The sequence below is a fragment of the Felis catus genome, chromosome F1 (assembly GCF_018350175.1).
Source record: "Felis catus isolate Fca126 chromosome F1, F.catus_Fca126_mat1.0, whole genome shotgun sequence".
In the NCBI taxonomy this organism is placed as follows: domain Eukaryota; kingdom Metazoa; phylum Chordata; class Mammalia; order Carnivora; family Felidae; genus Felis; species Felis catus.
In genome coordinates, this window is record NC_058384.1 from 68,866,688 (window position 1) to 68,894,564 (window position 27,877).

General features: G+C 47.8%; 1 protein-coding gene across 3 annotated transcripts in view; it reads left to right on the forward strand.

Annotated features, from left to right (window-relative positions):
- GATAD2B (GATA zinc finger domain containing 2B) overlaps positions 1 to 23,945 on the forward strand; it is an 86,194-nt gene extending 62,249 nt beyond the window's left edge. For all 3 annotated transcript variants that reach the window (XM_023247901.2, XM_023247900.2, XM_019822542.3), the window contains exons 2-11: positions 8,935 to 9,270; positions 14,549 to 14,678; positions 16,598 to 16,729; positions 17,032 to 17,163; positions 17,535 to 17,705; positions 18,194 to 18,509; positions 19,481 to 19,683; positions 20,547 to 20,657; positions 20,803 to 20,920; positions 21,581 to 23,945. In XM_023247901.2, coding sequence (XP_023103669.1) covers positions 8,936 to 9,270; positions 14,549 to 14,678; positions 16,598 to 16,729; positions 17,032 to 17,163; positions 17,535 to 17,705; positions 18,194 to 18,509; positions 19,481 to 19,683; positions 20,547 to 20,657; positions 20,803 to 20,920; positions 21,581 to 21,714 — 1,782 coding nt within the window. In that variant the 5' untranslated portion in view covers position 8,935 and the 3' untranslated portion in view covers positions 21,715 to 23,945. The remainder of the gene's footprint in view (positions 1 to 8,934; positions 9,271 to 14,548; positions 14,679 to 16,597; positions 16,730 to 17,031; positions 17,164 to 17,534; positions 17,706 to 18,193; positions 18,510 to 19,480; positions 19,684 to 20,546; positions 20,658 to 20,802; positions 20,921 to 21,580) is intronic.
- The last annotated feature ends 3,932 nt before the right edge of the window (positions 23,946 to 27,877 follow it).

The following is a 27,877-nucleotide window of genomic DNA, read 5'->3' on the forward strand; positions in this document are numbered from 1 at the left end:
AAAGCAAGCAGGGAATGGTTTGATAACTTTAAGTGGCATCTGTAGTGTTGTGAAGCACACAGAGACTTGAGTTTGGACTCTAAGGCAGCTGAGGTGTTCGCTACCGAGTTCCAGAAGCTCACAGCTTCTGAGTGTTACCTGCCAGAGCAAGTTTTTAACTGTGATGAGATGGGGCTTTTTTGGAAAGAGATGCCAAAGAGGATGTACATTACAGAAGAAGAGAATGTAATGCCCGTCACAAGCCCGTGAAAGACCGTTTCACCCTCTTGTTTTGTACTAATGCAAGTGGGGGTTTCAAAGTCTCATTCCAAGAATCCACAAGCTTTCAAGAAATGCAAGGTGCAGAAGAACCAGTTAAATGTTCTGTGTGGGTCCAACAGCAAGGCTTGGGTCACTCGTATGTTGTTCGTTGAATGGATCAATGAGGGCTTCGGTCCTGCAGTGAAGAAATACCTTTTAGAAAAGAATCTGCCACCCAAAGCCTTGCTGGTTATGGGTAATACTCATACTCAGCCTCCAGGCTTTGAGGACGACTTACTGGAGGAATTCGAGTTCATTAAGGTCAAGTTCCTCCCAACACCACTCCAGTCCTCCAGCCCATGGATCAGCAAGTCATTTCAAACTTTAAAAAGCTTTACACCACAGCACTACTTCAGGGATGCTTCAAGGTGACTGAAGGAACAAACCTTACCCTCCGAGAGTTTGGGAAAAATTGTTTCCACATGGTGAACTACTGCCTGAAGATCATGGATAAAGCCTGGGATGGGGTCACCAAGAGAACCCTCAGTTCTGCTTGGAGAAAGTTGTGGCCTGGTTGTGTTCTTGGACTTGACTTAGAGGGATTTGCTCATGAACAGCAGCCGCCAGTTGTCGATGAAACTGTGTCCTTAGGGAAGACCAGGGGACTGGAGGTGAATGAGGACGACAGTCGGGAGCTGGTGGAAGAGCATGGCCAGGAGCCGACACCGACAAACTGATGGGTCTGCATCGCAAGCAGCAGCAATAGGTTATGGGGGAGATCTCGTCTGCAGGGGAGGAGGAGAAAAAGGCCGAAGAATCCCTCACTTCAAATGAGATTAGGGAGATGTGTAAAATGTGGGAAACAGTGAAACATTCTGTAGAAAAGCACCACCCAAATAAGGCTGCAGCAGTGCGAGCGATGAATCTGTTTAATGACAATGCAATGTCCCATTTCCGTGAAATCCTCAAAAGGATGCAAAAGTAAGTGTCATTGGATAGGTTCCTTGTTAAAGGTGCACGAAAAGAAAAGGATTCTGTTGAGCCAATAGATAGGAATTCCATTAGTGATAGTGAAAGTCGTCCTACCCAGTAACCCTCCTCTCTCTTGTCTCCTTCACACCAGCCATGAAGGTTTTCAAAGGTAAGTGTAGGTTAATTTGTTTATTTTTCTTTATATTTTCTTTATTATTTTGTATTACAGCATTGTAATCATTTTTATATGAATATTTTTTGGTTGTGGAACAAATCATCTGAGTTTCCATTATTTCTAATGTGGAAATTTGCTTTGATATACAAATGCTTTGGATTATAGGCATGTTTCTGGAATGAGTTATGCTCACAAACCAAGGTTTTACTGTATATCTTACACATACGTGTGTATTATATATAATATATAAAATATATATTATGTATAAATATATAAAACATATAAGGATGAGTATATATATGGGTGCATAATATTTTAAGTGAAATATTTTCATTTCTACTTAGAATTTTTAAACCAAAGTATTTTATTTATATTAATTTTTTATGTTTATTTATATTTGCGAGAGAGAGCACATGCATGCATGGGCCAGGGACAGAGAGAGCGGGAAAGAGAGAATGCCAAGCAGACTCTGCACTTTCAGTGCAGAGCCCAGCGTGGAACTCAAACTACTGAACCGTGAGATCATGACCTGAGCCAAAATCAAGGGCTGGTCACTTAACTGACAGCCACCCAGATGCCCTCAAAATATTTTTAACTTTTTTTTAAAGGGATACCTGGTTGCCCCAGTTGGATAACCATGTGACTCGTGATCCTCTGGGTTATGAGTTCAAGTCCCATGTTGGGTGTAGAGTTTTGTTGTTTTGTTTTGTTTTTTTAAAGTTCTGCATCCAACATGGGGCTTGAACTCATGGCCCTGAGATTAAGAGTTGCATGCTTCACTGACTGAGCTAGCCAGATGCCCCAGAACAACTTATTTTTATTTGTTAAAGAAATACTGTTTGACTTTTATATAACTACAGGCTTAAGTTTTATCAGTTTTGAAAATTGGGGTTTTTCTAACTTAACTGACAAAAGTTTTCTATTATCCTGTGATGTGATTTAGTGCGAGAGCAAATAGAAAGGGCTTATGCATTGCCTAGTGCACAGCAGGCATTCTGTAGATGTTAACTCAGTTTGCTCATCCCTCCAGCCTCTTCTCTCTCAGGCTCCTCTGAGTCTTTGCTGCAACCTGGATTCTGGTTTGGCGTTAACAGTAAGATGGAAACTTGACAAGCATGGGTCTAGAGCTGTGTTACCATCTGGCCATTCTTGTTTTTTATAACAGCAGCAGATTTAAAGCTGGGCATTTTTGAGGGCACCTGGGTGGCTCAGTCAGTTAAAGTGTCAGACTCGATTTCAGCTCAGGTCATGATCTCACGGTCATGCAGTCGACCCCCACATTGGACTCCAAGCTGGGTGTGGATCCTGTTTAAGATTCTCTCTCTCCCTTTGCACCCCCTACCCTGCCCCTTGCACGCGTTCTCTCTTGCACTCTCTCTCACTCTCTCTCAAGAGATAAATAAAATAAAAGCTGGGCATTTTTGTGCCATAATTGTTGGACATAATTAACTACTGTCTTCCTGGAACTCTCCTTTAGTTTGTTGATATGTCTGGTTTTCCTGGTTTTCCCCCAGCCCTCTGGCTATTTCTTAGTTTCCTCTGACCAACCAACCCTTAAATGTAGGTATTGCCTAAGGTTCTATCCTTGGCCCTCTTTTCGAGTGATTACATATTAATTTTTTTTCTGGGCAGTTTCACTTACTACCCATACATTACTTCCATTACCTCTTCTACCTGTCCAAATATTTATCTCCGCTCTGGCCCAAGTGCTGGCTCTCCTGTTTGTTTGCCATGTATCCACCTGTTTTTTGGATATGTCCACCTTGATTCCACATGGCACTTCTTTTTTTTTTTTTTTTTTTTTAACGTTTATTTATTTTTGAGACAGAGAGAGACAGAGCATGAACGGGGGAGGGTCAGAGAGAGAGGGAGACACAGAATCTGAAACAGGCTCCAGGCTCTGAGCTGTCAGCACAGAGCCCGATGCGGGGCTCGAACTCACGGACCGCGAGATCGTGACCCGAGCCGAAGTCGGCCGCTTAACCGACTGAGCCACCCAGGCGCCCCCCACATGGCACTTCTGACAGTCTTCCATTAAGATATTTTCAGTTTAGGTAACAGAACAGAAAACCTAGCTTATACTGGCTTAAACATTAAGGGAGTTTATTGGTCTGTGTAACTGGAATCCAGAAACTAGCTTCAGGGCAGTTTGATGTGGCGCAGCTGTGTGATTAGCTCCCATCTCGGTGTTCTGCTGTGCGCAGTGTCTGCTTTATCTGCAGGCTGCCTGCCTTCCCTCATGGTCACAAGATGGCTGCCAGCAGCAACATGCCAGGACTGCATATGTTCACACTCACATTCCGGAGAAGAGACTATAGGAGCTGGGGACTGAGATTTAAAAGTCAGGGATGATTCCCAGACTTCTAACTTTTGCATCTAGATGAATTCAGTCCTCTTCATTGAAACATAAAGGCAGAGAAGATGGATTCCTGAGAACACCCAAATCCTTACTTCAGTTACATGCACATCTGTCTCCTATTGGGTTGAAATTGTTAAAAAGACAGTGACCTAATCCTTTTTCACCTCAATTCCTCACAGCTTAACAGCTAACCCTATACCTGGCACATAGTATATATACATAGTATTTGTGGGGGATGATAGACGGATATGCACATTCGCGAATACCCAACCTTGCTTCTCAGAATTCTCCAGCTCTGATACATCCCTCTGTATAATGGATTCTTGAAGTGAGCTACACCTGCACTGGGATTCCAGATTCACTCTGTCTAAAGCTTTGCAGTCTTGGGATACTTGATTGAACATTTTCCCAGCTGTGAAGTAAGGCTAATACCACTTGCTTAGTAACTTGTTAAGGAAATTGAAATAACACATGGTAAGTGCCTAGCAGTGTGTTTGGCTTTTAAGTAGGTACTTAAGAAAGATGAGCTGTTATCATTAGCAGCCCAGAAGAAACAAACAAACAAAAAAACTGGGTACACATTAAACGGCAAAATACAACATTTATTTTACAGGAAATTAACTTTTTACTTTATTTTATGTGGGCTCCATGCTAAATGTGGGGCTTGAGCTCACAACCCTGAGATTAAGCATTGCACTCTCCACTGACTGAGCCAGCCAGGCGCCCCTATTTTATAGAATTTTTGTTTGGCTTTTTGGAGAGGAATTTTTGTGTGACAAGTTTATATTGAATATTATTTTCACAGCTTTATGGAGTATAATTTAAGTTTATGGTTTAGTGATTTTTTTTTTTAGTAAGTATACAGAGTTGTAAAGCTATTACCACAATCCAGGTTTAGAACATTTCCATAACCCAAAAGGATCTCTTGTGCCATTTTTAATTTGTCTGTTACATTGGATTTTTTTTCATTGTGGCAAAATATACATAACGCAAAATTTACCATTTCCCCCCTTCTTTCCCTTTTTGTTTTCCTTTTCCTTTTTAATTTTTTCCCAAAATTTAACATTTTAACCATTTTTAACTATATAATTCAGTGGCTTTAAGTACATTCACATTGTTGTGAAACCATCACCACTGTCCATTTTAAGAACTTTTTCTTCACCCCAGAGACTCTGTTCCTGTTAACTCTTAGCTCCTCGTTGCCCTTTTGCCACCCCCAGTCATGGGTAGTCTCTAATCTACTTTCGGTCTCTCTGAATTTGCCTATTCTAGGTACCTTACATAAGTGGAACCATAAAATATCTGTCCTTCTGTATTTGGCTTACTTCACTTTGCATGATGTTTTCAAGATTCATCCATGTTTCATTGGATTTTGAGACAGGCCCAGCTATGAACACATAAAGTTGGAGCTTACAATAAGATCAGTAAAGTCAAGAATGGGCAAGGAAAATTTGGTCAGAGTTCTCAAACCATCTCTCGGGAAAGATTAATTACCTTAGACAATCAAATATCTGGTTCTGGTTTCTTCCAACTTTCAGTATATCCGTTTATTTCATTAGAGTATGATAAAAGGGAATTACCTGAGCAGTATTCAACTGTTTGTATAACCGTTCGAGAAGCCAGGATAATGATGCCTTCCCAAACTCCATTCAGCCCTCGGTTATCGAGTTTTGTTGCTTTGTCTTCTGATTTCAGTGCTCACAAATATAATTTGTCTCAAAACTTAGAACACGGTACCATATTAATTTGCATTTGTAGATCTTGCTGTGTGCTTTTCTGGAGTATTTTTTGCATCTAGGTGTATGATCAGTTGAGTAACAGACTTTTCCCACCTACAACTCCCTATGAGATTCTTAGTGGACACTCTCAATATGAGGTGTCCATCAAGTTACCTGGAACACTGCTACTGTGGAGTTAGAGCCTAACTCTTGCTGTTCTGTAGTTCTGAGCTTTCCAGTTTCCACCTGGGGGTATTTTTCAGAGGTATACCACTTTAGAAATAACACATACCATGGGGCGCCTGGGTGGCTCATTCGGTTAAGCACCAGACTCTTGATTTCAGTTCAGGTCATGATCTCACGGTTCCTGGGATCAAGCCCCAAGTCGGGTTCTGCAGTGACAGCGTGGAGCCTGCTTGGGATTCTTTCTCTCCCTCTCTCTCTGCCCCTCCCCTGCTTGTGAGCACACACATGCACTCACTAAATAAACATCTCTCTCTTTCTCTAAATAATAAACATTAAACAAAAAAAGAAATAACACAGATCTTTAGGGGGACCTGTAGCTACAGAATGTCTGTATGTTCTATAACATGTCTGTCTGAAGCTGTTAGAACAAAGAGGATGTGGAGAAGTTGGAACCCTCCCCCCCACGCTGCTGGCAGTGACACAGAATGGTGCTGCTGCTTTGGAAAGCAGCCTAACGCTTCTTAATGTTGAACAAAGAGCTGCCACAGGGCCCAACAGTTCACTCCTAAGTGTACACCCAAGAGAACTGAAAACACGTTCACACGAAAACTTGTACACAAAAGTTCACGGCAGCTTTGTTCATAATAGCAAAAAGGGGGGAAAATCAAATGTCCACCAACTGATAAGTGGATAAACAAGTAGATTATCATTTGGCCGTGAAAAGATACCAAGTACAAACACAGGCTTCAAACATGAATGAACCTTAAAAACATGATGCTCAATGAAGGAAGCCAGTCACAAAAGAGCCTATATTGTATGACTTCATTTATACGAAAAGTCCAAAACAGGCAAATTAGGAAGAAAAAGTAAATTAGTTGGGGCAGAGAGACTGCTGATGGATATGGGTTTTCTAGGGGGGAGATGATAAAAATGTTCTAATATTGATTGTGGCAGTGGTTACACAACTCTGAATCAAAACCACTGAAGTATGCACTTTAAAAAGGTGGATTATGTGATGTGTGAATTATGTCTCAATAAGCCTGAGCTTTTAAAAAGAATTAGGGGCGCCTGGGTGGCTCAGTCGGTTAAGTGTCCTACTTTTGACTCAGGTCATGATCGCACTGTTTGAGCCCCACGTTGGGCTCCGTGCTGACAGCTCGGAGCCCGGAGCCTGCTTCGGATTCTGTGTCTCCCTCTCTCTCTGCCCTTACCCTGCTTGCGCTCTGTCGCTGTCCCAAAAATAAATAAACATTAAAAAACGATTTTTTTAAGAGAGAATTAAGAAACGTTACCGAAAAACTCAGAGATCTAGCTTCTGATTTTTTTTTTTTCTGATCTCCAAAATGTCTGTTTCCTTTTGTTGAATACTCTTTTATTGGCTACTCTTCTTTTTTTTTTTTTTTTTTTTTGTCATACCCAGAAAAGGATCAAATAGCTCTTATTTTACTCCTCACTGCAAGAAGGAAGACGCTTCAGAGGGCACATGGGTGGCTCAGTCGGTTAGGCATCTGACTTCGGCTCAGGTTGTGATCTCACAGTTTGTGGGTTCGGGCCCCGCGTCCAGCTTTGTGCAGGCGGCTCAGAGCCTGGAGCCTGCTTCAGATTCTGTGTCTCCCCCTCTCTCTGCCCCTCCCATGCTCATGCTCTGTCTCTCAATAATAAATAAATGTTAAAAGAAAAAAAAGGAAAAAAAAAGGAAGATGCCTCAAGCACAAACATATTTTTCTTTTCAAGAGCACCAGTTAACATTTATAATCTTCTCTGTCCTGCTACTTAAGTCTGTGAATCATTGGGCCTCATGTCGTATCTTCGAGTATAGAGGAGGTCATAACCCTAGGGCATAGAAATTAAATTTTGTTGAGCATCTCCATGGGGTATCTTCAAGCCCCACGTCAGGCTCTGCTGGCAGTTCAGAGCCTGCTTGGGATTCTGTCTCCCTCTCTGTCCCTCCCCTGCTTGCTGTGTGTCTCTGTCTCAAATAAAAATAAAACTTAAAAAAAAAAAAAAAACAGTTAAATTTTGTTGAGCACCTTCCAAGTACCCACTTTTACAGATAAGATTGAGATTTAGGGAGGTAAAGTAACTTATTAAATATTTGATCTTATAAATGTAATTAGCAGTTTGAGCCTATGTTTCTAGACTCAGAAAATTTTCTTTCCAGTGCCTCGTTGCTATTTCCTACCAGGAAAACAGCCCTGGATTTTAAAGTGTGGAAGAAGTTCTGTATTTAGATTTTGTTAGTGTAAAAAAATCAAAGTGAGAAGGGAAAATGATAATGTTCTTGCCTTTAAGCTGCATAAATAGAGAAAGTATTCCCTCCTATCAGCCTAAACACCTGAATCTTTCATTAAAGCCAGGTATCTTAAGATACAGACTCTATCTGTATAGCCTTGAGGCGGGTAACTGCGGGCCCTTCTGACTCTTGCTGCTTGCAGACAGTTGAGGCTGCCCGTTAAACGCTCTTTGTTTCGTTCGGCTTTCTCTTTTGTCTCCAGTAAGATAAGCCAATGAAAGATATGCCTGAGTGGCCCGAGGAACTTCCCTGTCCATGAAAGAGGTCTTTTCCAGGAGAAGAATTTGGTGTGAGAGGTAAAACCAGTGCGGGTGGTTTGAGCATGCAGGCACCGCAAAGCAGTCACAAAAGAATGTTTCTTTTCTGAGAGATGTAGGCTCTTAATGGACCATCCAGGTGAGTAGAGCGGTGATATAGTCAGGACCTCAACAACTAGAAAACACTTGAGGCTTACTTTCCACTGCTGAAGTTGAGTGGAGAAATCTCCTTTAATACAGGTGTTCTGGGAAAATGGAGTGTTGATATTTACCTCAGTGATTTTTTTTGTCGTTGTTTTTAATTTTTTTTAACGGTTTTATTTAATTTTTAGAGAGGTAGAGTGTGAGCAGGGAAGGAGCAGACAGAGAGGGAGACAGAATCCGAAGCAGGCTCCAGGCTCTGAGCCGTCAGCACCCAGCCCGACGCGGGGCTCAAACTCGTGACCTGTTGAGATCATAACCCGAGCGAGGTCGGACGCTCAACCGACTGAGCCACCCAGGCGCCCCTAGCTCAGTGATCTTTGAACTGCCATGTAACGATGATTCTTTTTTGGTGAGATCGACACTACGTGGGGCTCAAACTCACAGCCCTAGATCCAGAGTCACATGCTCTACCGACTCAGCCAGCCAGGCGCTCTTGTGATTCTTCCGAATACCTTTACCACCCATCCTCTTTCTTTACGGACTGTTTAAGGGATTGTGTTCCGATCTCACTTGTATTTTCCTTCCCGCAGGATGGATAGGATGACAGAAGATGCTCTTCGCCTGAACCTGTTGAAGCGGAGCTTGGACCCGGCCGATGAGCGAGACGATGTCCTGGCTAAGCGACTCAAAATGGAGGGGCACGAGGCCATGGAACGCCTGAAGATGCTGGCGCTGCTCAAACGGAAGGATCTGGCGAATCTCGATGTGCCACATGAGTTGCCCACCAAACAGGATGGCAGTGGCGTCAAGGGCTATGAAGAGAAACTCAATGGGAATCTCAGGCCTCATGGCGACACCAGGACTGCTGGAAGGCCAGGCAAAGAAAACATCAGCGATGAGCCTGTGGATATGAGTGCCAGGCGGAGGTATGGCTCAGGTCGGCTGCCTCCGGCAATAGGGTCTTCTCATAAACAATGGAAATGGAGTGGAAAAGGAAAGAATTCCAATGAGAGGAGGTGTTTTTCATCCTAAACCTCCTTGAGAGAAAATGTATGTGTGCCATCTGGCTTGACCGTAAATTCCTCTCGTTTCCAGATGAAACTCGGTGCCTCATGTATTTGCTTAGCATACAGAGAATCCTATAGCTTGTGCCCTTAAGATAAAGTGGTCGTCTCTGGATGAAGGAGACACCATAAAGCTGATAATGCCAGTGGGAAGTGAGATAACACGCGCTCCACTCTGATCTTACAGCCATTTTAGGAGGGCCTCAGTCTTTTCTTCAGACCATCCTGAGAGGTTTAGAATGTTTGTTCTGGAGTCCCAGCTTCTAATACATCCAGAAGCATGGGGCTGGCTTTTCTTGTGTGAACAGGGCAGTCGTCTTCACGTGGCAGTTCTCTCCGTTCTTGCTTTGTGTGTGTACCGCCCTCCGTGGGCTCCACGCACGCATAAGCGTTCATCGTGGTTCACACGCTCAACTCCTGTGCGCCCGCTCTCACACGCACACATCTTCACGGGGCTTCTCTCGGGCATCTGTCAAGGTTGAGTACTTGAAACAGTGGAGCACGTGCTAAGAAGAGGTACTGGCTGAGCCAGTCGTCTGTCGTGAGAAGACTCACGACTTCCGAACCAGTGAGTCACAGTGAGACCACCTTCGCTTTGAGAACATTCAGTTTGTTAATTGTTCGGATACAGCTGATAGGGCATGGGAAGTAATCTTTGGTGTCCACTTGCCCTCCTGCTGACCCTGCTGAATTTGTCTTAGGACTGAAGGAGGAGGGAACAGTTACAGCCTTACCTGCGTTTCTTTTCTCCAGATTTTTTGTTTGTTTGTTTTTTCTTTTTTTTATGTAAGCAGGCTTCATGCCCAATGCAGAGCCCAACACGGGGCTTGCACTCATGACCCTGAGATCAAGACCTGAGCTGAGGGACGCCTGGGTGGCTCAGTCAGTTAAGCGTCCCGACTTTGGCTTACGTCATAATCTCACAGTTCATGTGTTCGAGCCCCACATCAGGCTCTGTGCTGACAGCTCAGAGCCTGCTTGGGATTCTCTCTCTTCCTCTTTGTCTCTGCCCCTCCCTGACTCGTGCTTTCTGTCTCTCTCAAAAATAAACATTAAGACCTGAGCTGAGATCAAGAGTCCGACGCTTAACTGACTGAACCACCCCGGCGCCCCCACTTTCTCTAGCTTCTAATGTACACTTATAAGTACTATCCCAGGATTCTTTTTTTAAGCCACACCCAGTGAGGGGACATTATTCTTGGTAATAGCATTTAAAACCCTTAGGAAACTTTAGATAAATTCCCTATTGGCCATAAAACAGGAGAAAAATTCTCAGATAGCTTGGAAGCTATATGTAGTGTGAGCCGAATATTATGAAAGTAGATTAACCCTTAGATCCTTTGGGGGGAAAAAAGGAAAGCAGATGAATGAGATCATGCCCCTGAGCAACCCATTTGCCCCGTAACTACCCTCCCCGCTCTGGAGCAAGTAACTGATCCTACTTGAATGGGGAGGAGGAAGAGGAGAAATGTTGGACGGATTCCTCACATCCCAAATTGGCCCTGAAAGTGCATTTTTCATAGAAGCACTGTCACACATTTTGGTGAGATCTCACTAGTGCTATTATTGGTATTGTACTAAATAAATAAAGTCTGTATTAAAAAGTCAGACTACCTTGAAAACCCTACCATTGCATTTGATTTTATTTTAGAGGAATGAGCTTTGAAACTTGAGCCTCTGGAAACTGGGAGCTGTTTTTAATGGTCTCCAGGAGGGGCTCCTGGGTGGCTCAGTTGGTTGAGTGTCCGACTTCGGCTCAGGTCATGATCTCGCGGTCTGTAGGTTCGAGCCCCGCGTCGGGCTCTGTGCTGACAGCTCGGAGCCTGGAGCCTGCTTCGGATCTGTCTGTCTCTCTCTCTCTCTCTCTCTCTCTCTCTCTCTCTCTCTCTCTCTCTGCCCCTCCCCCACTCATGCTCTGTCTCTCTCTCTCTCTCTGTCAAAAATAAATAAGCATTAAAAAAAATAATAATTAAAAAAAAATAATAATGGTCTCCAGGAAAAGGGGGTTGATGTAAACAATCTAGATCCCCATTCTACATGGAAAACTAGGCCCTACTGGCCTCTGTCACTCTTCTTCCCTTTCCCCAGATACACTGACAGTTATTTCTACTTAGCCCCAAGCTTTTTCTAAGAATGAATGGGATTGATAGATAGTTCAGCAAGGAGAGCAACAGTTTCTTTGATATGGACAAAAGGAGAGAATTTAAAAGCAGAAATAATGAAGAGCCCGTGGTATCAGTGGTAGCCCTATCATAATCGTCATCAGTTGGACAGGTTACAAACTATATGAAATCAGGTGTATGTGAAACCAGCGTTTGCTTATGTTTTGGAATGCTAGAAAAACACAGCAGTTTTCTTTCTATTTAGTTGTTTTTACTACCAGAAGGAGGATCAGGAGGTACACAGCTTTTGGGAACCTGCCAGTCTGAGTCGTGAGTGACGTCAGCAACAAGTCAGGCTTTTAGTAATCTCTCCGATGGCTGGAGTTTCATACTTAAGAACGTCAAATGATGTAAATCACATACATGTTTGGGAAAGTGGAAAAATCATTTCTGTTCCTGGAAAGTTTAATAAATGAGACCAGAATCCCAGGTCACAAGTAAAAAAACAAACAAACAAAAAACTTGAAGAATGGGACAAAACCTGGGCCTCACCTGGCCTGTGCTGCACCTGATGTGGGTCTGATCACATCCAGGAGAACAATCTCAGGGTTGTTCTCAGAGACAACTTCCCAGCAAATGCCGCTCGTTTCCACAGCCTCCATCCAGGAATGGCTCTGCCTGTCTTGTTGCTGAGCCACCCCGAAGCAGCAGGAGGCACTCATTTGAGCAAGGAGGAGTCCCTTAGCTTCGAGATAGTCTTGATGCGTGTATCCAGCCCTGAACAGAATGGAAGGAGATTGGGACTGTTGGTGTGAATAAACATTGGAGAACCAAGTGAAAGTAGAAATCTACCAGATCTCAAAATCATTCACCCATGTTGGTGTCAGGGATGGGCGGGGGGGGGGGGGGGGGGGGGGGGGGGGGGGGGCGGCAAGGATGAAGGAATGTAGAAATGAGAAAATCACCAGAAAATGAATTCAGTCAGCTTGACCGTTACTCCAGCATTGTGGGGTTAGGGAAAGAAAGGCTCTTCTCCCTCTAGTGGCTTTTTCTGTGACCCCACACGCTCAGTTGCCTGGGACCAGTGCTTGTAGAGCAATCCAGACAAACCTAATGGTTTCCAAGACAGTCATGTATGTCATTCTGTGCCTCTGTTTTATGTTCTCAGCTAAATTTGGTTTATTTTACTTTTTTTTTTTTTTTTAATTTTAGAGAGCGTGTGAGCGGGGGAGAAGGGCAGAGGGGGAGAGAGAGAATCCCAAGCAGGCTCCGTGCTTAGTTTGGAGCAGAACCCAACAAGGAGCTTGGTCACATGACTCTGGGATCATGACCCGATCTGAGATCAAGTCAGATGCTCAACCAACTGAGCCTTCCAGATGCCCCAAATTTGGTTGATTTTAGTAACTCAGCCCAGTTGAGAAATTGAATGCCTAACCCAACTATCCAGGGTATTTTGTTCAAAGCCCCTGGGCATCCATGTCCCAACAGCAGCTGAGACAAGAGACCCAGAGAAATGGTAGAAAGGCTCTCAGGACTAAAGGTCTGTGGGTGTTAAGGATTTGGGTTTCATGTTTAAGAACTAAAACACATTGCTTTTTTTTTTTTTTTTTAATTTTTTTTTCAACGTTTATTTATTTTGGGGGGGGGGGACAGAGAGAGACAGAGCATGAACGGGGGAGGGGCAGAGAGAGAGGGAGACACAGAATCAGAAACAGGCTCCAGGCTCTGAGCCATCAGCCCAGAGCCTGACGCGGGGCTCGAACTCACGGACCGCGAGATCGTGACCTGGCTGAAGTCAGACGCGTAACCGACTGCGCCACCCAGGCGCCCCTAAAACACATTGCTTTTAAGTCTGTGTATTCCTAACTATACTGAAGAACTCAAGGAAGGAGGGTCTGGGAAGATATCTTTGAGTTAAGAAATCAGAGTTGGGGGTACCTGGGTGACTCGGTCGGTTAATCCAGCACAGGTCATGATCTCACGGTTCGTGAGTTCAAGACCCATGTCAGGCTGTGTGCTGACAGCCCAGAGCCTGGAGCCTGCTTCACATTCTGTGTTTCTCTCTCTGCCCCTCCCCAGCTTGCACTATGTCTCTGTCTCTCTGAAAAATAAATAAACATTAATTTTTGTTTTGTTTTTTGTTTTTAAGAAATCAGAGAGTTAAAAGATGTGGTCATTGGTTTGGGAACCTGAGGCATTCAGAATTTCCAGAATTCTGGTCATCCAGCTCTTAGGGAGTGCCATTTTTATCATCTTAGAGAAATAAGTATGATGCTTTTAACTAGCCCCAAAAGACCAAAACCACAATTGTCTAATAAGTGAGAACTGAAATACAGGGGAGCCAATGAGGAGGATTTAAGATTTCAAAGTCGTTTCTGGAGAGTTTATTTTTGAGGGAAGATGCTGAGTACAAATCTGGTAAGTAGATGCAAGTTCCAGAGATGCGGTTTAGGAGTTTCGATCTGCCAGAAGCCGTAGACTTGGCCCAGTCCTTCCCCTCAGGCAGCTGGCACAGTACCTTCTTGTGTCTTAACTTGGGACTGCCACTGGGGTTGTCCTGTAAGCTCCTCTCTGTCAACCCTCAGGCAGCCAGGGCCGCGCGGTGCAGGGTGGACCGAGCTGCCTCCACGGCAGCGGGCGTTCCATACCTAAGCTCTGCCCTTGCCCTTCTTCCTCCGCCAGGCTGGCTGTTCCCTGCTTGAGCCTCTGCGTGACTAATGAGACAACCCAAAGGGAAGTGAGATACAGGGGAAGCGTTTAGAGTTTTGATTCAAATGGATGTGATAAGAACACTCACCTCTCACTCCCATTTCTGAAGCCAGTCACCGTGTGTCTGGTCCCTGCACAAGGAATTCAGATGGAGAGCACACTTGCTGAGGATTTGTCACCACTCACATCTTGGTGTCATCTGTGTCCTAAGATTTGAATCTCCTGAGTGAACTGAGACAGACCTAAGTTCCCTTGGATTTCTTTGTTCAGCGTGCAAAAGAAGTTTTCTTAATTGTTGAAATACCTTAATTTTTTCTTTTCTTACCTAGTGAGCCAGACCGTGGGAGGCTGACTCCCTCCCCAGACATCATTGTTTTATCTGATAATGAGGCTTCCAGTCCCCGCTCCAGCTCCCGAATGGAAGAAAGACTCAAAGCAGCCAACCTAGAGATGTTTAAGGTAAAAAAAAAGAGAGAAGAAAGATAAAATGATTTCTTTCTTCATTTTTGCTCCTGTTTAGTTCCCTAAGAGACCCAGTTCTGTTTTTTTTTTATAATTTACTTTTTTTAAATTTACCATCTTAATAATTTAAGTTTATGTATTTTTGAGAGCGAGAGAGTGTGAGCAAGCAGGGGAGTTGCAGAGAGAGAAGGAGAGAGAAAAAATCCCAAGCAAACTCCATGCTGCCAGGGTACAGCCTGACACGGGGCTCGAACCCATGAACCATGAGATCATGACTTAAGCCGAAATCAAGAGTCAGATACTTGATCGACTGAGCCACCCAGGTGCCCCTATAGTTTACTTTTTGAATCTAAATAACTACCCAAAGGGGCACCTGGGTGGCTCAGTCAGTTAAGCATCCGACTTCGGCTCAGGTCATGATCTCGCAGTCTGTGAGTTCGAGCCCCATGTCAGGCTCTGTGCTTACAACTTGGAGCCTGGAGCCTGCTTCAGATTCTGTGTCTCCCTCTCTCTCTGCCCCTCCCCTGCTCACATTTTGTCTCTCTTTCTTTCTCTCAAAAATAAATTTTTTCTTAAATAAATAACCTGTTGATGAAACTTTTTATAAATAATTCTCAGCTTCAAGGGCATTTTATTTATTTACTTTTTACTGTTTTTTGTTTGTTTTTTTGAAAGAGAGCACGTGCACAGGGGAGGGACAGAGGGAGAGAGAGTCTTAAGCAGGCTGCACAGCCAGTGCAGAGCCTGATGTGGGGTTTCATCTCAGAACCCTGGGGTCACGATTGGAGCCTAAATCAAGAGTCAGGTGCTCAACTCACTGAGCCACTTAGGTGCTACTATTTTTTTTTTCAAGATTATATTTTTGGGGTGCCTGAGTAGCTCAATCAGTTAAGCATCCGACTTCAACTCAGGTCATGATCTCACAGTTCATGGGTTTGAGCCCGTGTCAGGCTCTGCACTGGTGGTGCAGAGCCTGCTTGGGATTCTCTTTCTCTCTCTCTGCTCCTCCCCCACGAATGCTCTCTCTCTCTCTCTCAAAAATGAATACATAAACGTCAATATATATATATATATATATATATATATATATATTTTATTTTTAAGTAATCTCTACACCCAACATGGGGCTCAAACCCACAACCCTAAGATTAAAAGTCTTGGGTTCCACTGACTGAGCCACCAGCCAGGTGCCCTGAGGGCATGCCCTTTTAGAGGGCATTATGAGAATCAACTGAAGAAGATAGTGTGACAAAGCATATTCAGTATAATTTATCTTTGGAAAGTGAAAACTCAGTAAGTCACAGAAATAAACTCTTGGCTGGAACCACTGTAACCTGGTTCTCATGATGTGGAGAAACTCCCAAGTTTTTATGTATATCTAGAAGAAACTTGGCTTAAAAAGTTCTAGAAACAGTGTTTAAAAATTTTTTACGTTTTATTTATTTTTGAGAGAGACAGACAGAGCGTGAGCAGGAGAGGGGCAAAGAGAGAGGGAGACACAGAATCCGAAGCGGGCTCCAGGCTCCGAGCTGTCAGCACAGAGCCCAACGGGGGCTTGAACTCACAGACCATGAGGTCATGACCAGAGCTGAAGTCAATGCTTAACCGCCTGAGCCCCCCAGGCACCCCTGGAAACAGTGTTTTCAAGAACAGTTCCCTTTGCATCTCCCTTTGCCCCGTCTTCTATTTTGCCAGGAATCTGGTTGATTAGCATTTATGTTCTGTAAGCATCTTCTGAGCACCTGCTGAATCCCTAGCCCTGAGCTAGATCCAGGGACGCAGAGACAGTAATCCCCATTACTGCTTCTGCTTCGTGTGCAAGATCCAGAGCTCAGCCCTGGAAGAAGAGACCATCTCGCAGGAAGGGGGACTCTGGGTGCCTGCTCCCGTAGCTGAGGGACCTTGTGTTTCCTTAGGGGAAAGGCATTGAGGAGCGGCAGCAGCTCATCAAGCAGCTGAGGGACGAGCTGCGATTGGAAGAAGCCCGACTGGTGCTGCTGAAGAAGCTGAGGCAGAGCCAGCTCCAGAAGGAGAACGTAGTCCAGAAGGTACTGACTGCGCCCTGGAAGTAAGGGGCTGGGTCTGACAGTGGCCTCACCCAGGTAGGTTCAACTGGGTGGCCCATTCTTGTCCAGTTCCGTGCTTTTTAGTTTCTAAGAAGAGTGATTTATTTTTTCTTTCTTTTTTTTTTTTTTTTTTAATTGTAGGCCCTAATCAAGAAAACCTTGATTCCATTTTTCTCGGTTTTCCTTCTGGTCAACAGAAGCTTCACACTGACTGGGGATTTTTAAAGTCCAGGAGTGTACCAGACTTCTGCCTCTGTTTCTTCATTCTGTCTTCTCTCCCCCAGACCCCGGTTGTGCAGAACGCGGCATCCATCGTGCAGCCATCTCCTGCCCATGGGGGACAGCAGGGCCTGTCCAAGCTTCCCTCCCGGCCTGGGGCCCAAGGGGTGGAACCACAGAGTCTGAGAACATTACAGGTGCGTAACCTGCCTTGGGGCCCCGTGTATCCCAGCTCTGGTTTGGGACTTCTGTGACGATCGTAGAAGAACCTGGCCGTGGTAGAGGTGCTGGTGCTGCACACAGTCCCGTTGGTCCCTCCTCGCTGACTGGCTGTGTGTTACTGGGTGGCACAGTGGGACAAGTAATCCTCCTCTTCCCACTGTGGTTTTTCTTCTCCGGAGGTTTCTAGCTTAGCCCTTTCTCGTCTAGGAGTAGACAGAATTCCCGAGTCTCGCTGTGTTTCTGTTTTTCCACTCAGCTGTGTGTTATAGGCAGTGTTCTCTCTCTAGCATGTTGGTGGAGCGTTTTACCACCTATGACTGCTTCCTTTCTTCTTCTTCCCCCTCAGGGTCACAGTGTCATCCGCTCCGCGACCAGTACCACCCTCCCACATATGTTGATGTCCCAACGTGTTATTGCACCAAACCCAGCCCAGCTACAGGGTCAACGGGGCCCACCTAAGCCTGGCCTTGTACGCACCACAACACCCAACATGAATCCTGCCATCAATTACCAACCGGTGAGAAAGTCCTAATATGGAAACAGAGAAGTCTTTGCTTTGCTTTCCCTGTTGAAAGGACCACAGACCGTACGGTTTGGGACATAGAGAAGCTCTAGGACAGCCAGGGTAATTGTGGTAGAGCTTGTATCGATCGTAGTGCCCAGGGCGGAAGCTGGAGGGACTCCCTGGGAGTAGGAGCGGAGAAGGGAGGCTGTACGGCAGAGCGGCAGCAGGCTCACACCCGCCTGGAGGAAAGCCGCGGGGGTCAGGGGAAGAAGAGGCCTGGCGATGTGGGCCAGAGAGCATCCCCCGTGCTTGTGTTCCTCCGCCTCCTAGCTTCTGTCGTTTTGTCGTTCTGTCGAGGTTGGACACCTCGTCCTTTTTTCGGAGTTTCAGGAAAGCTAAGTTGTCCCAACTCGGCTCAGGTATAGTGTTTTCTGCCACTGAAGCAAGAATTCGTCCTTCCCCCGCACCCCGCCACTGACCCTGTGCTCCCTCCATTCCAGCAATCGAGTTCTTCTGTTCCCTGCCAGCGCACAACATCCTCTGCCATCTATATGAACCTCGCCTCCCACATGCAGCCGGGGACTGTGAACAGGGTGTCCTCACCCCTGCCGAGCCCCAGCGCCATGACTGATGCCGCCAACTCCCAGGCTGCCGCCAAACTGGCTCTTCGCAAACAGCTGGAAAAGACCCTCCTGGAGATTCCGCCGCCTAAACCTCCTGCTCCCCTGCTTCACTTCCTGCCTAGCGCGGCCAATAGCGAGTTCATCTACATGGTGGGCTTGGAAGAAGTCGTACAGAGTGTCATCGACAGCCAAGGTGAGGCTGCTTTTTGTGGTCAGTCTTTTATCTACACAGGAGGTTGCCAAGCCTGATTGACCTGGGCCGCGTATCCCAGGGCGCCGTGTGACGTCAAGTAACCTGTTCTTACTGTTGTCAGACCACCTCCCGTTCGTTACTCGGAAATGCCTTTTGTATGTCTGTATATCTTGGGCTTAACATTTGTATTGTATTTTGGAGATCGTGTATATTTTTGGCAGGATGTCGTTTGGTCCTTTTCAGTGGTGCCCAGCACGACGTATACACAATTTGGTGACTAGAACACTTACGTGTAACGTCAGCGCTTGTGTGGCATTGCGCTGCGTTGTTACGTTCAGTCCCTGCCACTTGAGGACTTACAGGTGGGAAAGTAGGTGTACTGACTGAGTAGGTGACCGTGACCAGGTGGAAGCTGTGAACCAGAGCTGACCCAGACTGTGAAGCATTGACACTACCAGAAGTTATTAAGCCTGAGTTTCCAGACATGTGGACTTAGGGGAACACCTGACGGTGGAGGAAAGTGCCTGAAGGGCTCAGCATTGACTCTAAACGGGTCTAATTCGGACACTGGTAACTAAACGGTGTAAATGTGGCAGTGCGGTCTGAGGTCAAAACGTGCTAAGGAGCCTGTGTCGCGGACCCAGGTGGAGTCTGCCGCCCTGTGAGTTAGCACGCTTCCTTCTTGCTGTACTAAAAGTCCGCAAACCCGGGTTCTTGTCTCAGCTTTGCCCTCAGGAGCTCTGTCTCTTCGTGTCCTCCTCTGTAAGTGGGGACGGTACCGTCTGAATTCCCTAAAGTGATGTTGTTACAGTCGAATGAAATAAAAGTTATTTTATAAACTGCAGAGTACTCTTCTTGTAGAGTCTCTTTCTGAATTCAGCAGAATAACCTCCTGAAAAATTCATTTGGTGAAGAGAATCGGGAGATGGGGAGATGCGAAGGCCCTGATTGCTCTCTCTGTTGGCATCTAGGCAAAAGCTGTGCCTCACTCCTGCGGGTCGAACCCTTTGTTTGCGCCCAGTGCCGCACAGATTTCACCCCTCACTGGAAGCAAGAGAAGAATGGTAAGATTCTGTGTGAGCAGTGTATGACCTCCAACCAGAAGAAGGCTCTAAAGGCCGAACACACCAACCGGCTGAAAAATGCTTTTGTTAAAGCCCTACAGCAGGAACAGGTAAGAATCCTGATGTCTCCCCAACCACCTACTCAGGTTGGGTTTTCCCAAAAGGTAGCTCCTTCTAGTTTTTAGAGGATTTGTCTGTGCGATCCCCACAGTCCTGACGGCCTGGAGGCCCGGGTTCCCTGTTCCTCCCCGTACCAATCTGTCTGCTGATCTCCATGTGACTGTGTCTGGTGGGGCAAGAGCATGAATGACAGTGTGGTCCAGGGTGGGGACAGACAGGAGGCAGACGTGTGGCTTTCCCTGGTGGCGGCCGAAGGAATCCCTCAATTTCTTGCCCTCCTCAAACAAATGGATTTTGGTGGGAGGGATTATATTTGTACTGGAAATCTCTCAGAGAGACCGAATTCTCTGCAGTCCATATTTGACAAGGGAATGACCCAGGAGAGAGTGGACTGTAATGTGGCCCGGCGAAGAGGAACGGCAAGGAGGGAGCGGGCATGCCCTGCGGTCTGGGCGAGGGGAAGATGTGTTGGGAAGCTTGGATCCTTCCCCTCAATCCTGCTTCCACCCCACCACCCATCAGACCCCTTTGGGTGGCGTCCAGGGACCTTCTGGAAAACAGGTAGACAGGAGTCAAAAATAAAACCTCCGTAAACTGCTAACCATCACGTCCGTCAGCTGGTTGCCACCACCCAGGCGTCTCCTGCCAGCATCTGAGCGCCAGCTTTTCCTGGACAGACGGACCCCTTAATCAGCAAAGCAGGGCTAGCTCCTTGTGCCCAGAGCCCCAGCTTGCCTTCTCCATATCCCTCCTACTTGTCGTGTCGGCAGCAGTAGAAACAGGACGAGCCCTAGGTTTCCTGGGTAGGAAATTGGGTGCTGTCCTGCCAAGTTGACCTGCTGACTCCCGACAGGAAATCGAACAGCGACTACAGCAGCAGGCAGCCCTTTCCCCCACTGCGGCTCCGGCCGTGTCCAGTGTCAGTAAACAAGAGACCATCATGAGACATCATACGCTTCGGCAGGTGAGGCCGTCTGGGGTGGTTTGCCAGCCGTGGATCCCAGCGTGTCCGCCTTTGCTGGGAAGTCCTTCTTCCCGGACCCCTACCCTCCCACCCCACCCCTTCCATCGCGGCCACCTAGTGACCCACTGTCTGCTCCCTGTCACAGGCTCCACAGCCCCAGAGCGGCCTCCAGCGCGGCATACCCACATCTGCCCGTTCCATGCTCTCCAACTTCGCGCAGGCGCCCCAGCTGTCTGTGCCTGGTGGCCTCCTTGGGATGCCAGGTAAGAAGCAGTGATGGGAGGGGCCTTCAGGCTAGCAGGCCGCTCTTCCGCTTCTGCGCTTTCTTTAGGCCTTTCTGCCTTCACTCTGGCTTTTTAGCATGTTTGCTAACTTCATGGTCCATGCAGAGCACAGCACAATAGGGTTCTGGTGGTGAAAACAGCACAGTCCCTGCCTTTGTCTGTTCACTGTCTGGCGGCCCCGTTGGTGGGTGTGTGGTCACTGACCTCGACGACAAGAGCAGGGTCAGCTGTCCCCACCCTGTTTGAACGGTGGAGGGCTGCTGCTTCACAGAAATCCAAAGCGTAGTCCATGAGTGCATCCCTGTGTCTTCATTACTCTCCTCTGTTTCTCTGACTCTCCCATCCCGTCAAGACCGTGTTTGTTCTGTTCCTGGTAGGACTGAAGTTTCGAGAGGACCCCTTTCCCTAAACGTGGGGTGCAGAGGGGCAGTTGGCTGCTGACATACACTTACCTAAGTCTGGACAGATGCACACAACCTCTGGTGCCCCCGCCCCACCTCCAAGTCCACGCCCCCGGGTCCTCCCAGGTCATACCTGGGACGGTCACCGGGTCGTGCAGTCTAGAAGATGCTGCTTCCGCTTCTAACGCCTGCCCCTCCACCCCTCCCCCCCACTCCCGCTTTTGTCTCCTGGGTCCAGGTGTCAACATTGCATACTTGAACACCGGCATCGGAGGACACAAAGCTCCCAGTTTGGCAGACAGACAGCGGGAGTACCTTTTAGACATGATCCCTCCCCGGTCTATAGCGCAGTCCATCAGCGGGCAGAAATAACGCCTGTCCACGTGCACTGCCCCAGCCTTGAACCCTTTACCCCTCCTCTCCCATTGCCCCCAACTTCCGTCGCATGCAGTGCCTGTACTGGTGCCTACCATACACGGAAAACAAAACAGAAAACAGAAGACAAACCTAGAAATCAACAGGAAAACGCGCCTGCCCTGCCCGCCACCCCTCTCTCACTGCTGCGATTCTGCCGCTCTTGTCTTCTCTCCGGTTTTCTTTCACAGTGAGGTGCTCTTCACCTCGGATGAGGTCAGAGTGAGGTCCTGGGGAGAGAGAAATCTAAGCCCTCTGACGTGTGTTTCTAAAGTTTTTATGCTCTAATTATTATCATTTTTAATGATGTTGTGTGTCCTCCCCTTTGTTCAGTGGACGGTTAAACCTTTTTATTTTCTCAATATTTTTCTTTTTCTCTTTTTTTTTTTTCTTTTTTGTAAACACAGATGACATTCAGATAAATGACAGGAGCATTGCAGGGGGTCCCCAAGCAGATATGACTGGCAACGCTGGGGGCAGAAGTTTTTAATGCACTTAACCTGGGGGGGGGGGGGGGCAAGGTGATGGCATCAGATAGGGAGGACATCAGCCCTTGGTGTCTCTGGGCTGGACAGTCTGGGAGGTGGTGTTTTGTACTGAAGTTGGGCTCTAAGAATGAGGGGAATGAGCCTGGAGGGAGAAGCTTTAAAATGTAACCACCACGGAATTGACCCACAGAGAAAGGGGAGAGGGAGGTGGGGACAAGTATAGTGCTGAGCCAAGGAGGACGGAGGCTGGTGTTGGCCTCCTGGATGCTCTCCTGGTCCCAGTGGAGATAGAGGTCTATTCCAGGTCAACTAGCCCAAAATTATTTCACCTTACTTTCTTTGTAAAATCCCCCCCCCCCCCTTTTTAATCCTGATCTCCTCCTGGTAAACTCAGTCCCCAAGTCCCGTCTATAATCCGGGAGGCGTAGCTGTTCCCAGCCTGAGTTAGCCGGTGTCCTGGGAGCTGGGCGGGACATACTGAGTGAGACAGAGAAGGGAAGAGAGAAGGGCTTTCTCTCCCAGCAGGTGAGACCCCATCTGTCTGTCCCACCCTCCAGCCAGGAGGAGGGAACAGGGATGCCTCACCAGCTTGGAGTCCTGCCCTGGTCTGCTGTCCTGAGTGCAGAACCCACTGCTCAGAGCCACACAACTCTGGTCAAAGCCAGCTCTGGGTCTCGGCTGCAAAAGTAGTTGTGGTGTCCCCCTCCCCAACCCATCTCCAGAAGTCTATTAATTTTCCTTTTTTGTTGTTTTCAGCTTTTTCTTGAGCGCTACTAATGTAGAGAATGAACTGAATTGTGCAATGTTGCTGTTCTGGGGATAAGAGAGGTTAGCACCCCATCTGCCCACACCGTGGGGGAAGTAAGAGGGGGACCAGGCTGTCTCTGAGGTAAAGGAAGCCCCTAAAAGGCAGGGGTTTCTGCTCTCCCGTAACACTCACCTGCCTCTCCAGCTCTAGAAGCTGCCAGAGTACAGGAAAGGGATACACTGAGCAGAGACGTGTGAAGAGGAGTTTAGAATTTTGCCCTTGAAAGCCACCTGGGAAAGTTCCCCCACTTTTATTTTAAAAAATTAAATAATGTTTTTAAAGTAAGAAGGCACTTTTAAAATTAACACACACACAAACTGCACATCTTGCCCATAAAGTTTGTGGGTCAGTGGGGAGAAGGAGCTGGAATCAGGCTCAGTACCCCCCTCCCCATACCCCAGAGCCACTGTGGGTTACTCTACTGGCCCTACGGGCCTTCCTGGGTTTTTTCTTTCCTCCCTTCCCCCAAATTCATTGAGCACTTAATAAAGGAGCAGAGATACAGCCTGTGTCTGGGCTCCCCCAGTGGTGAAGTGATCTGAAGCTAGATGCTAGTAACAGATAGTGATGGGCTGTTTGGAGTATTTTTCTGGGGCCTGTGGTGCCCCTGACTGTAAGTGGGGGAGAGGGGGGATTATGAAACTGGGTCTGGGGTTATTTTAAAATTATATATATATATATACATATATATATAAAAAGATATATTCTTACATCTTTGCCCTCTGTGCTTTGAAAGCACTGGATAAATCGTTTGGTTTTGCTTTTCTCACTTCCACGAAATTGGAAGCTTTTTTCTTTTTTTTTTCTTTTTTGTTGTTGTTTTTTTAAATTTTCCCTGCAAATCACCTTGCCTTGTGGCATGTCTGTCTAGCCTCTTCCGCCCCACCCGCCATGACAAAGTGCCATTTCTGTCATGTCTCCCCTCCCCCAGCTCGGAGGTACCAGGTGCCCAAGTTTGTCAGTTGAGATTAAAAGTAAGGACAGAGAATGTGCAATACCGTCTGGTTGGGGGCCATCCCTGCCCTGAGCTGAGTCTCCTCCCTGGGAGCCAGGCCACCTGTGATGGGGTTTGGAAGTAGGAAGTGTAGATGAGGGGGGGAGCTGGGAGCCATGGGGAACGCCCAGCCTAGTGCCTGGCGGGGTGCTGAGGCGGTGGGGGGGGATGGTGGGGGTGGGCTGGGGGTGGGCAGAGCGGGAGCCTTCCCAGTTTCTCCCCTCAGGCTCAGTCACATAGAGGCTGCTCAATGACTAGTTTAGCTCCGTGACCCTTTGCTCAATCGCTGGTGTTTGATTTCTCACTTCTCCCCATTTCCATACCCTTCCCTGGGATTAGCGATGGGGGTGAGTTTTCCTTAATCATGGTGAAGTACGAGCCTTTCACCTCCTCTTGCTCCCGCCCTGTCCTGTCTTCCTTACTTCTTGAGTTTTTCATCACTGATCACCTTGTGTCCCTCCCAGTCTCTTGTCGCTGTCCATCCCCAGGCTGAGCCCGTACACACTAACCCTCGTGCCTAAAGATAGGAAGAAAGGCGACCTCCTGTTCAGAGCGGTCCTCCACCCCAGTGCTCTGAAGCTCAGGGGGATGGCTAGAGCGAGGGCCCCCGCTGGCTCTGCCTGGCTCCCCCCCACCCCCCACCCCCCCCCCGCATCCAGAGGCTCTGAAAGTAGTCGCTTGTGGCCGGTGGCTTCCTCCCTAGACGCCTGAAACGGGTAGATGAGCGGTTGGGGGGGGGGGAGGCTGAGGGACAGGGGTCCTCCTCATTTGTAGATTTTTTTTTTTTTTTAATTTTTATTTGCTATTTTTGTCATTTGACCACAGCATCTGGACTTTCTCCATCCCTGGAATAAGTATTTTTTCCACATTTTTGGATGTATGTATGGTAGACAATTTTTTTTAAGACACAAAGATAAATGTTTTCCTGCTTTGGTTACCTTTCCTTTCCCCCTTTAAAAGGAATTAGCTATAGAACTGCTTTGTAAAGATGCTTCTTGGTATTTTACTTTCGTTCCTTTCCCCAACCACTCCTTCCCCCAGACCCCTGCAGAAGGCATAACCCTTCTCTCCACACCCCACCCACCCAGCCCTAGGCTCCCCTGCCCTCCAACAAGACTTTCATTAGCTTATGATACTTGCTGCCGAGATGTTATAACAAGGACTCATTCGTGTATATAAGCTATTTCTTGATCCATTTAAAAGGAATTGTACATTGTGTAGAAAAAAAAAAAAAAACTGAAAAAGAGAAAAAAAAGCCCTCGCCATGGATATTGTGAAACTGTGTTACGTCGTTTTGTAATGTGCCCGTTTGTGTATGATCCGTGTGCAAAAGGGTTTCTGGGGAAGGGGCGGGGGTAGGGAGGCAGGGCTGTGGAGGCCGGGGCGGGGAGTGGGCCGGGCCCAGCACGCGGAGACTGGCAGCTGCCCCCACCCCATCCCTCCCGAGAGACGCCACCTCCCCCACCACCCACCCCGATTTGTGCCTTGCCCCCCCGCCCTGGAGTAGCCCCTCCGGGTCACCAGCACTGCCTTGGCAGAGCCCACCCCCGACCCTAAGCCGCCCGCCCCCCCGCCCCCAGCATTCGGCGGATACTGCGGGGAGGTGCTGGGGGCTGGGGGGCAGCCGGGGAGCGGGGCAGCTCCCGGGGGCATTGAAACCAAGTATTCTTATGAATTGTAATTGTATTTGCACTGTTTTTTTCCTCTGACTGCATCAGCATATATACAATATACCTATATAACAAAATTCAGTGTCAAGCTTTCTTATGCAAAGGATTTCCCCCACCCCACCTTGAGCGTAGATGACCAGGGGTGATAGGGTCTCAGCAAAGTCACCCCAAGAAAGCCTCATGTATCACGTGCATCGACACGTGGTTTTAGGCTTCGTCACAGGGGTGAGGCTGGGCCACTGTGAAAGCTGGGGTTCCCGGTCCGTGCTGTCGAGAGTGGAGAGCCACAGCACACAGGGTGGGGTGGCAGTGACCTGGGGTCCTGCCCCAGGCTTTCCCACTAACTTGCTATGTGCCCTTCGGGAGGGTTCATTTTCTGGGTCTCTGTTTTCTTGTCTGTGAAGCGACAGGGGAGATCACCTGGCCACGAAGTGTAAGATTCCGTTTCATGCTTCTTTCCTCACCTGCAAGACCACAGCTGGAGGTGGGGAGTGTGGTGGGGCCGCAGATGCAGGGAGGGCACCTAAGTGCTGCGGTGGCTGCGTGCGTGGCCCGGCCCGGCCCCGCCATTACTTTGGTTTCGGGAAGGGCAGCAGAGTGAGGTCGAGGTGTCAGCAGAGCTGTGGCCACTTTGCCCTCGGGCCCCCGGGGTGCTGGGGGCAGTGGTGCCCAGGCTTCTGATCTGGCCGCCTGCATTCTTGGTGGCGTGGCGGAGCTCAGATGTACCCACTTCTTCTCGTCTCCCTCCCTCGGACCTCATCTGAGCCCTTCCAGGCGGCTCCCCACAGCCTGGTCCTGGGCTCCCACATTCGAGGCCCCCCTTTCCCCCACCCCACCCCCCACCTCCACCCCAGGAAGCCTGGAGAGGGTCTGGGACGGTGAGTGAGGCCTGAAGGTCGGGCAGCGTGGGGGTGGGGTGGGGGGCGGGGCTGGGGCGGGACCGGCCTCTCCGAATGGGGGTTGGGGGCAGGACCCTTTTGCACAGGCTCTAAGTTTCCTTTTTTTTTTTTTTTTTTTTAACCTCATTCTGATTTTCTGCATTGTGTTTGGAAATTAAAATGAAAAAACTAAGACCAACAGAAACTGGTTTTCAAAAAGGCAAATACACTCCCATCCGTTTCAGATGCTGCTGAGTACTTCAGCAGCAACAGATTCAAATAATAAGCTAATTTTTGGAGAAAGGATTAAAAGAAAAAAAACTTTGTAATATTTATCACTTGCAAGCTATGTTTAATAAAGAAAGGAATGGTTTCTAAACTTTCCTGTGCCTCGTGCTTTGGTCCATTTAGGGGCGATTGGAAGACGAGCTGTCGCCTGTGCTCCCTGCGGCTACGGGGCAGCTTCGGCTCATGCCCCTTCTGTCCACCACGATGGTTCTTGAGAGCCTGTGCCCACTGTGTGTTCTTGTTCCTCCACCCTTATGTGGAGCCCGAGCTCTGGAGGCCACTGACCTCCCATTTCGGGTCAAGAGCGTAGGGAAGGAGGCAGCACTGAGCAGAGGCTGGGCCCCCAGCTGTCCTGGCCTCCCCTCCCATCATAACCACTCTGGTCTCTACTGTGACACGAGGCTTCTAGAGACGGCAGCCTTGGAGCCACAGCTCGCTCTGCCCTGCTGGCCCTCAGTCTGCGTGCAGCACCCGGAGACACCGGAACCCTCCTGCCACCTCACCCTGCTCCCCCAGTTACGACCCAGAACATGAACTGGGTCCTAATTTATTTTGTCCATTTTCATTATTTCCAACAACGCACTTAGATCGGGTCCACCCAGGGGACAGGATGTTGTTTCCTCGAGGACCGGAAGTTTGGGGCTGTTTTTAACCCTTCGGTCCCGGCCACATTTCATGGTGTAGGGGCAGGGCCCGGCCCCACTGGGGTCTTGTCATTGGCACCAGCGTCATTCCAGGAGCACAGAGAAGACCCTGTTGGGGGTCCCCCTCCAAACCTGGGGTTTTTCGGGGTGCCTGGGTGGCTCAGTTGGTTGACCATCTGACTTAGGCTCAGGTCATGATCTCACTTGGTGAGTTCAAGCCCCACGTTGGGCTCTCTGCTGTCAGTGCAGAGCCTCTTGTCTCCCTCACTCTCTGCCCCTCCCCCGCTCACACTCTGTCTCTCAACAAATAAATAAATAAATAAATGAGTCAAGTAAGATAAATAAACCCTG